We start from the raw sequence: 10,456 nt of genomic DNA on the forward strand, positions 1-10,456 counted from the left end.
CAGATGCAGCCTCTAATGCAAATATTGCTATTTCCCTGCTGAATTAGCCTTGTCACTTAGCCCAGAAGCTGGCAGCGTTAAGCCAGCTTGCATTTTAATTTGGCCCTGAAGTTACTTATTTCATTATTGATCAAACATAATGCTGAATCAATGTTCATCTTGTTACCTGGGCCATTTCCATGTAATACAGTGATAGCACTGCCTGGAGTTACTCATTCCCATCCCAAAGTGACTTTACCATAAAATCAATGCTTGTTTGTTACTGATATAAGGCGGCATCCATGGGACGAAGAGCACATAAAGCGGTAACGCGCTCCAAAAGTTTGGACGGGATCCTTTGGCGAGCAAGGACTTTGATAGCGAAATGCATTTTATCGGCATCGGCATCGCGCTGCCCAGGCCGGTGGGACAGAAAATCTCCGGCTGCGAGATGATGGGCTTTGATAGCGGAGGTGTTGCCATTTGTAAACGTTACCTGCGAGCTAATGGGGAAATCGTTCCTAAAGCAGAGCATCATTACACGGCAGCTGTGGGCTGTAAGCTCTTCCGGGCAGGGACTGTTTGGGAAAAATAGTAATTAATACAATAGCAATTAATGATTGTGTCACAAGATTAGACTCCGCGCGGTGTTATCGTCAGTGCAGCTGCTGCTTCTTTTCTCTTCTCGTGTTTTCCCCTCCAGCTAATAACCCGAGTTACAAATTACACGAGGCTGTCCGCAGCCCCGCGTCTCCGCGCGGCGGCCGGAGAGCGTGGAAATACCCGGGCCGGGAATTACAGACATCTCCGGGCCGGGAATTACAGACATCTCCGGGCCGGGAATTACAGACATCCCCGGACCGCGGACCGAACAGATCCCCGGAGCGGGAACTAAATAAATAACCGGACAGGGAACCAAAGAAATAACCGGACCGGGAACCAAATACATCCCCGGACCGGGAACCATATAAATCCTCGGACCGGGAACCAGATCCCGGGACTGGGAACCAGATCCCCGGACCGGGAACTAGAGCCCGGACCGGCACACAGCCCCGCTGCCGCCGCAGCCGCCCTGCCCGAGTTCTCCTCTCCCGTCCCCGGGTCCCTGCGGTCCCCCCCGCCTCACCCCGGGGCGGTGCCGCCGGGCCGGGGAGGGGGACGGCGGAGCCACCGTGCCGTCCCTATCCCGTCCCGTCCCGTCCCGTCCCATCCCCATCCCCGGGAGCCGTCGGGGGGACGCTGCCGGTGCCGGTGCGGGGGGCGCGGCAGCACCGTGCGGGGTCTGCCCGCACCCCGCGGAGCAGCAGGAGGGCAGCGACCTCCCTGGCAGCCCCTCGGGGAGTCCGGGGGAGCCCTCCCGGGCCGGGGGCAGGCGGCGCACGAAGGCTGCGCCCCCCCTGCGGGCACCGGCGGGGAGGGCAAAGGGTGAGGGCACCCTGCGGCAGCCCGGGGGGGGGGCTTCGCCTCCGGCCCCCCCGCTCCGAGCATCCCCCGGCGGGGGTCGGCGAGCAACAGCCGCACCGCCACCGCCGGGGCACGGCAGCCGCTCGTTGCGCCGGGCTATGGAAAGTCTGAGCGGGTGCGTGAAATATATTGGCATAAAATTAGGGAATTGCGCTAGCAGATTATAAATCACCCAAACGGTCAAACCACAGATATGAATCACGAATTCCTGTAAAGATTAATGTTTCCTAAGATTCACAGCAATTATGCATTTTTTGGACAAAAGCCTTCTCCCAACCTCTCATTCCCGAGCGCTGTGATTTTATTTATTTATTTATATATTTTTTCTGAAGTCTTTCCAGGTTTCGGTGGGGTTTCTAATGAACGATTTACCAAAGGAAAGGTTTTATTAACACCTCTGAAAACTCCAAAGTTTAAAGGGAGGGAGGGAGGGAGCGGATAGGAAGTTAGGTAACACAATATACTGACCTACTGGCACCGGTCCGAACGCAAACCAGCAAAGCACCACAATGGTGGGAAAAACTCGGCGAAATGGAAGGGAAAAAGTACCTCCCGGGGGCCGGCTTTGCCCGAGTGGGGCCGGGGCTGCTTCCCAGAGCTGCCCCCGCAGGCTCCAGCAGCCCCGAATGGCCCTTTTACCTTGGCTTACCCCCTTGTGGCACACGGAGCGGGCTGAGGTGCCTAAAAGGGGAGGAAGAGGACAGGGCTGGAGCAGAAAGGGGACGTTATGGGGAGGAAATAGGCTGGCGGGAGGTGTGCGGGACTTCAGGTCTCTCAGGCACTATTTTTCCCTTCTCGCCTCTGTGCAGAACTGGAGATAATAGTTGGGGCTGCAGGTAACGGAGCCTGTTCTTATTCAATTTCCCTAAATGGCCTGGAGAGCACTTAAAAGCCCGGAGAGCTTCTGGCCAGCATTTTCTTATTAACTAATTTCACTTCGATCCTATTAAAGTGTATGCTTTATAACCTTCAAATGAACCTCTCTCTCCCTCTCCCTCCCTCCCCATCTTCCCTCTCTCTCCTCAAACAAAGCCATTACCTCCTAATGACAGGGCAGAGCAGTTGCAGTGCCTGCCCCGGCCTCCCTGCCGGCCTGCCGGCCCCCAGCCCGGCTCCGCGCCCCCCGAGCGCGCCGCGGCCCGGCGGAGGTGCGCTCCCGTCCGCTTTGGGGGAAATCTCCGCAGTAATGGCTTTTAAATGGATACATATATTTACCATTTCAAACGGGCTCCGCTGTTTCCTGGTAACGCTCACCACAAATGGTAATAATAAAAGATGAAGTATTTTTTCTCACCTTAGGTCATTAGATTTACAGACAAGGTACTAAATCATCTGAGCTCCCCAAACCTTTAAGGGAAGGCGCGCACGCACTCCCGTCCCCTTCTCCTCTCCTCCCCCTTCTCGAGAAACCTGCAAAGGGAACGGAGACAAAACAGTCGTCGAGTCTCGAGGAATGTCTCCCTTGAGCAGTTTACTACTTCTACTACTACTACCAATAAAAAAGTTGACGTTGGTTGCAGAGCGCAGACTGTCAGTGGCCTCTTCCCAAAGCCCTAACATGAAGGGTCATTAATTGTGTTTTCTTTCCAAATCATATGTCACTGCAATTAACAGATTCTGATCAAGAGACTCCTTTCAGATTGATTCCATATGTGATAAGGAATGTGCAGCTTGTTATCTATCTGTCGCCTTGGAATTATGGAAAAGCTTCAAACGTGTAATTTGAAGAGTCTTTTACCCGGCTCTTTGATCTTTCCCTCTATTTTCCTTAACTCTTTTTGTACCGCAGCCCCTCTTCCAATTCCACTTGTTTGCTGCCCCCCTCCCCGCCGCTCCCACCCGTGCCCGGCCGCGGGGGCTTCCCCCGGCCCCCTGGGAGCCCCCCCGGCCCCAGCCCCGCCGCTCGCAGCCCGCAGCCTCCGGAGCCCGTCCCCGGGTCCCCTCCGTCTCCGTGCCCCGGGGAGCGGGGGCAGCGGCACCCAGCGCCCGGAGCTGAGCCCCGGGGCCGGGCCGGGGGTTAGCGGGGTGGGGGGGACACGGCTGGGGCTGGTGCCGCAGCCCCGGAGCTGGCCCCGGCCTCGGGGAAGCCGCGCTCCGGGGCCGGTTTGAGCTCGGCGCCCGGCGGAGCGCTCCGGGAAGGGAGGGCGGCGAGGCCGGGGGGAGGGAGGGAGGGAAGGAGGGGAGGGAAGGAGGGGAGGCGGGCGGGGGTGTGTGTGTTTGGGGTAATAAATCAGGAGCCGCTCTCCCGGCTTTGACAGGTCCCGGCCAGAAGACACGTGTCTGTCCGGCCGAGGAGCGCTCCGCCGCCGCGGCTCCCCCCGGGGGCGGCCCCGCTCGCCCCCCGCCCCGCCGCCGTCGGGCCCCGCACGGCTCCTCCCGGCTCCTCCCGGCCTCCCCGGAGGACGAGCCGGCCCCGGCCTCCCCGCCGCGGCTCCTTTCGCTTCGAGCCCGGCACAGCGGCTCCCGCTCGGCTTCCCTCTCCCGGCCGCTCGCTCCCTGCCCCCCCCGCATCCAGCCCGGTCCTGGCCCCGGGGCCCCCCCGCGGGCCGTGCCCGAGCCGTGCGGGACCATCCTCGCCGTGGACATCGCTCCGAGCACCCCCGGCCCGGTACGGCAGCGGGAGGACCGTCCGCTCCCCTCCCTCTCTCGCCCACCGTTTGCTGCTTTTTTTGCGCTTCTTCTCTCCCCTTTTGAACCTCTCGGCCGAGCCCCGTGTCTCCGCACGTTGCTGCTCCAGCCCATTCGCTCCGGCGACGTTTCCTGCCCGTTCCTTTCCCATTAATAACCCATCCCTCATCCTCGCCCTGACCTGCATCCAATCGCACCCATAAATTTCTCGCCTGCCGTGCCTCCCTCCCGGCTGGCCTCTGCTCCGTCTCTGCGGCGGGGCCCGCGCCCCACATCACCCCACAACACCCTAACATCACCCCACGACACCCTAACATCACCCCACGACACCCCACATCACCCCAAATCACCCCCCATCGCCCCGCATCCCCCCGCGCCCTGCCCGCCGCTCCGGCGGCTCCCCGGCAGGGTCGCGCTGCGATCGATCGCGCAGGGGATTCAAAACCTCTCCGGGTGACACCAGGCAGCGAGCGAGGAAACCAAACGCTCCTGCGAGCCGCTCAACGCCGTGGCACCGCCGGGCAGCCCCGAGAGGACGGGGCCGGGGCGTGCGGGGCCGCCGGTGTCCCCCGGCCCGCCGGGGGGGTCCTGAGCGCCGCCACCCCGCGGCGGGGGGCTCGCCCCATTGCCCACCTCGTCCCCTTTCCCCCCGGGAGGAGAGTTTTGGAAAGCTGCCGCCTGGCTCCGCCGAGCCCGTCACAGCGCCCGAGCCGAGCGAGCAGGGAAGTTGAAGCAAAATCAGGACGTGGTGCGGTCCCCGAAACGGGTTCGCTGCCCGTTTTCCTTTTGAATTAAAAAGAAATAAACATGTAACCGAATTTGGTGGTGTTATCTCCATTGCATTATGCTATCAAAACCCATTACGGGAGCAAGGTTGGCTAGAAGAAAATAAATTCCTCCAACCCAGACTTGTTTTTGCACTAGATTAGCAGATAAGAAATGCTATAAAGATGAACTTAATACGATTAGAGATGTTTCCTACAGATTTTCATATATTGATTCAGGGAATTTTAATTCTGGAGCTTGCTTTGCTATAATCCGCATTTATTACAAGCTGATATAGTTTTATTACGGCAAGCTATCAAGGTCGATTCCTTTAACTGCGTAATCTGACATGAATTTCATTTTTAAAGAAATGTAGTTATAAAAATCCATACTGTGGGCACAGTGGTTATATTGTACCTAAATCACATTCGAAAGGCAATAAATCCGCAGAGCGCTTCGGAGCAGAGGGGAACACGGCTAAACCGCCCTCCCAACTCCTCAAAGCCCTAAAAAAACTTTTTTAGGATTTAGTTTTAAAGGAACGCCGAGCTTTCCCTGGGACGGCTAGGCTCCCGCTCTCCACCAGCACAGCCCCCCAGGTCGCGGGAGCTTTTCCCCCTCGCCCCAGCCCCCGGCCAGCCGCGCAGGGGCGGCTCGGGACACATTTGCGCCCTGCCGGGACGCGCTGCGCTCGCAGCAGCCTCGCAGCGCGGCATCGCCGGGCTGGGAGAGGCGGGGGGCGAGAGCGAAGGGTAATTTAAAATGCGTTGATCGTAAAAAAAAAAAAAAAAAAAAAGAAAAAAAAAGTTTATCCAGTAATTAAAACGTGGCCGGGCTCCCGGGCTCCCTCCCTATAGCTCCTCATAGCACCGCGCCGCTGCTCCCTTTGCAAATGTTGCACGTACCAGGTACTTCCTTCCAAACCTTGTAGTGCTTCAGAACAGAGGGAATAAGCAAAATGATCATAAATTTCCTAATTAGAGATTTCGCACCAAGACAAAAAGGTGTTAATGAGTTTAATTCCAGTGCCTGTCATTGTCCCTTTTTTCACACCACTTATTTACTAATGGCCCAGAGGGCTGCTCCCGTCTCTCCTTTGTTAAGATTTTAATTTGCCTTCTTTTCTGCCTTTGATGTAAAATTGTGACCTACAACTCTTTGAAGTCCCTTATTAGGAGGAAAATTAACTTAGCTTTTCCACTGTATCTGCTCACTGTTAGCCCAGACAAAATGTAGAGAACTCCTTAAAGATTCAGTACATTAGGAAAAATTTCAAGGTAGCCCCGGAAATGCAAATTTCTTTCAAAATCCGAGAGTCTTTAAATCTGTGCTAGGAGAGGTAACCCTCGCCAGGGCCGGGGGGGTTGGGGGGGCGATGCAGGAATATCTTAATAAAGGAAACAAAATGAGCCCGGGCAAGGGAAGGATGTAAATTGGAAAACCTGAAAAGGGGTGGGTGGTGGTGGGAAGAGCCTTTATTTTTAAATGTCACAACTTTTTCCTGTCCCTCTCGTGTGCCACTCACAGCTGACACCCTGGCTTCCCATGCTCCGGGGGAGGGGGGGGGGGGGTCCACGAAAGAAATTATATCTAAATCTATCTCTATATAATTAGAATACCGCGAGGCAGGGTTAAACCTTTGTAAAACACACAACTGATTGGCGATTGCTAAAACGAGATTTGAAAGCAACTCAAATAAAAGATCGCGACGTCAGTAAACAGATTTAGGAAAAAAAAAAAAAAAAAAGAAGCCAGTGACAAACCCGGCGAGAGCGAGCTCTGGGCATGAGAGAGAGAGAGAGAGGCAGAGAGAGAGAGAGACTTAAAAGAAATAGGAGGGGCTTGCGAGAGACTAGAAATGTCAATCAGAGCCCGGAGTCCCAATAATCTCAGGCAATCTGTTAGGACCTGACCCGGGTCCACTCAGATCAATAGGAAAAGTGCGAGAAGAAAGAAGCGCTCGGCTCGCTTACCGCGGCGGCCGGAGCAGGAGGGACCCCGCGGCACCCCCGGCCGCCCCCCCGATGCCTGCCGGAGCCCGCGGCCGCCGCTGAAAGTGCGGCCGGGCGGCGAGGGCGAGCGCCGCGGCTCCCCGCTCCGCTGCTCCTTTCTCCCCTTTCTCTCCCTTTTTCCTTTCTTCCCCCCCTCCTCCTTCCCCCCCCCTCCCCCCGCTGCCCCCCGCCATGGCTTTCCCCCAGCTGGGCTACCAGTACATCAGGCCCATTTACCCCGCCGAGCGCCCGGGGAGCGGCGGCGGCGGCGGCTCCCGGGGCGGCGCGGAGCTGGCCCCGTCCGGGCCCCTTTCCAACGTGCTCTCCTCCATGTACGGCTCGCCCTACGCCGCCGCCGCCGCCGCCCAGGGCTACGGAGCCTTCCTGCCCTACGCCGCCGAGCTGCCCATCTTCCCCCAGCTGGTAAGAAGCCCCCCCGGGGGCGGGGGGGGGGGGGGGGTGTCCCCGGGGTGCTGGGGGGGAAAGGGGAGCGCCGGGGATGCGCCCCCCGAAAATTCCGCGCTTAGGGTTTGACGGCTGCGGGGGGCTCCGGAGGGACCGCAGAGACCCGGGGGGGCCGCCGAGGGGGTGCCGAGCGGGGTGTCCCCCCCCAAAACCCCGACCCCAACCCCGACCCCAAGCCGGCGGCTCCGCGGTACGGAGGGAGCGGGGCCGATCCGGCGCGGTGCGGAGCGTGGGCGCCGCCTGAGCCCGGCCGCCCCTTCCCGTGTCGCTGCAGGGCGCCCAGTACGAGCTGAAGGAGAGCCCGGGGGTGCAGCACGCCGCCTTCCCCCCCCACCACCCCGCCTTCTACCCCTACGGACAGTACCAGTTCGGGGACCCGTCGAGGCCCAAGAACGCCACCCGGGAGAGCACCAGCACCCTCAAGGCCTGGCTCAACGAGCACCGCAAGAACCCCTACCCCACCAAGGGCGAGAAGATCATGCTGGCCATCATCACCAAGATGACCCTCACCCAGGTCTCCACCTGGTTCGCCAACGCGCGGCGGAGGCTCAAGAAGGAGAACAAGATGACCTGGGCCCCCCGCAGCAGGACCGATGAGGAGGGCAACTCCTACGGCAGCGACCACGAGGGGGAAGAGGACAAGAGGGAGGACGAGGAGGAGATCGACCTGGAGAACATCGACACCGAGAACATCGAGAGCACCAAGGACGAGCTGGAGGACGAGCTGCAGGACGCCGACCTCCTGCACTCCGACTCCAAGACGGACTCGGAGGGTTCCGAAGGCTTCGAGGACCTGCCCGCCCCCGACGAGCGCTACCTCGAGGCCGCCGACGGGGAGCCGCACCGCCTCCGCCACCACCACCTCCGCCACCACCACCACCACCACCACCACCACCACCACAAGTGCGAGCTCCCCGCCGCGCCCCCGCCGCCCGCGGGCCTGGAGCCCCTGCAGCCTGCCCTCCGGCCTCCCCTCCAGCCTCCGCCGCGCCTCCACTCGCCGCCGTCCTCCGCCTCGTCCTCCGCCGCCTCCTCCCCGACGGACGGCGCTTTGGCCGGCACCGTGCCCAAGCCCAAAATCTGGTCCCTGGCCGAGACGGCCACCAGCCCGGACAACCCCCGCAAGTCCCCCGGGGGGGGCTCCCCGCCGGCCGCCGCCCCCCAGCCGCTGCCTCTGCCCCCCCCGCCGCCCCCGCCGCACAGACTCGTCCCCTCCTGCCCCTTGGGCAAATTCCCCAACTGGACCAACCGCGCCTTCCCGAGCCACCACCACCACCACCACCACCCGCCCCCGGCCCCGCACCCCCTGGCCTTACTGAACACTCCCCACCTGCTGGGGCTGGGGGCCGCCCCCGCCGCCCCCCCGGGCGCCGCCGCTTTCCCGCGAGCCGCGGACCAGGCGCAGAGCGCGGAGCCCCCCGGAGCAGGTGACCGCTGAGCGGGGATGCGCGGGGGATGCGCGGATGCTGCGCGGGGGCTGCGCGGGGGCCGCGCGGAGCGGGCGGCGGGCGCCTGCCGCTGCCCCCCGCTCCCCTGCCGGCCGTCGGGGGGCTCCGCGGGGCTGCGGGGGGGCTCCACGGCGGCCCCGCGGGGGCTTCACGGCGGCCCGGGGCCGGCCCCGAGGTTTGCTCGCGGCTCGGAGCGTAATTTTTTAATTTTTTGCTCCCCCGCCCTTTTGACGGTCGGAGCTTTGTCGGGTTCGCCACGGTGAGAGCTGGAGGCTAGTGGCTGAATGCAGGGCTGGAGGGGGGGGGGGATAAATCGGGGGCTAAAAAGGAACGCTTTTTTTTTTTTTCTTCTCTTTTTAGATCGATCTAGTGCCTTGGAAGTAGAGAAAAAGTTAATAAAGACAGCTTTCCAGCCAGTGCAGAGGCGGTAAGAGATTGCTTCCTCAGTCTCCTAAGGATATATGGAGGGAGTTACAAATGGTTAGCCCGGGTCTCCGCTTCTTTGGTGCCCTTTCAGGGCGGCTTCTTGTTCTTCCCCCGAGTGCGCGGTGGGTTGTTCCGATTTTTCCCTTTTTTTCCCTTTTTTTCTTTTTCTTTTCCGCTGTTCCTTCGGGCCTCTGCGGCTCCCCGGCGCGGAGCGGAGCCGCGCTGGGTTCGCGCAGCCCCGGCCGGGCACGGAGGGAGCGCGGCGAGAGGCGGCCGGGGGGCGAAGGTCGGCCCGGGGGGGCATAATAAGGCAGGGAAACGGCAGGGAAACGGCAGGTCCGAGAGGAGCGCAGGGAAATGGCAATTTCGAGAGAAACGCAGGGAAACGGCAAAGCCGAGAGCCGGCAGGAAAACTTCAGGGGCTGAGCCCCGCTGGCCGCAGCTCGGCGCAGCGCTCGCCGAAACCCATCGCGCTTCTCGGGAAGCCCCACGGGGGTTCAGAGCCAGGTCGATTGGCCGCGCCCCCCCCGAAAACTTTTCACATTTAGAAATCTATTTTTTAAAATAGCGTCAACGACAAAACTAGCGCTACTCGCCTTTAAAAACAGCGTGGCAGCCCAGCCTCTCTCGCAGTATTAAATACCTTTTTTTTCTGTGTCATTTTGTTTCTCCAGGCCCCAGAACCAGCTCGATGCCGCTATGGTTCTATCGGCGTTGTCATCATCATAGTTATTTTTTTTATTGTGGTTGTAATGATTGTAAAAAGAAATCTCTGTATAGTTACGACTTGTAAGCATGTCCGTATATTAAAACTAAAAGGGGGAAAAAAAAAACATGCAAAAAACCCCAACCCCGCTTCTGTACTATCATCGGGATTAGCTGAGTTTGTGAGGTTTTTTGGAAGTCCGGTGAGAACTAGGTGTTTCCATTTTTTTTTCGTTCGTTTGTTTTTGTACATACGGTTAAAAAAAAAAAACAAAACCTGTACATACGTGTGAACCAAATTGTACAAGAAAGTATCTATTTTTGGCTAATAAATAAACCGTTGCCACTTTGCCTACACTCTCGCTTGCCGCCTCTGCGGTGCTTTTGCCCGAGGCTGCTGCGGGGCGGGCACCCCCCGGGCCGAGCCGAGCCGGGCCGGGCCGAGCCGGGCCGGGCAGAGCCGAGCCGAGCCGGGCCGGGCAGAGCCGAGCCGAGCCGGGCCGGGCAGAGCCGAGCCGGGCTGAGCCGAGCCGAGCCGAGCCCGGCCGCTCCCCGTGGCTCCAGCCTGGAGCCGCAGCTCCCCCT

General features: G+C 60.0%; 1 protein-coding gene across 1 annotated transcript; it reads left to right on the forward strand.

Moving 5' to 3' along the window:
* Window positions 1–6,279: 6,279 nt before the first annotated feature.
* IRX3 (iroquois homeobox 3) lies at window positions 6,280–10,228 on the forward strand. The gene is made up of 4 exons (XM_067004526.1): window positions 6,280–7,250; window positions 7,567–8,719; window positions 9,101–9,167; window positions 9,841–10,228. Exons 1-4 carry the CDS (start codon window positions 7,020–7,022, stop codon window positions 9,893–9,895), a joined length of 1,506 nt encoding a protein of 501 aa, XP_066860627.1. The 5' UTR covers window positions 6,280–7,019; the 3' UTR covers window positions 9,896–10,228.
* Window positions 10,229–10,456: the final 228 nt, after the last annotated feature.

Source organism: Anser cygnoides, chromosome 12, assembly GCF_040182565.1.
Source record: "Anser cygnoides isolate HZ-2024a breed goose chromosome 12, Taihu_goose_T2T_genome, whole genome shotgun sequence".
NCBI lineage: Eukaryota > Metazoa > Chordata > Aves > Anseriformes > Anatidae > Anser > Anser cygnoides.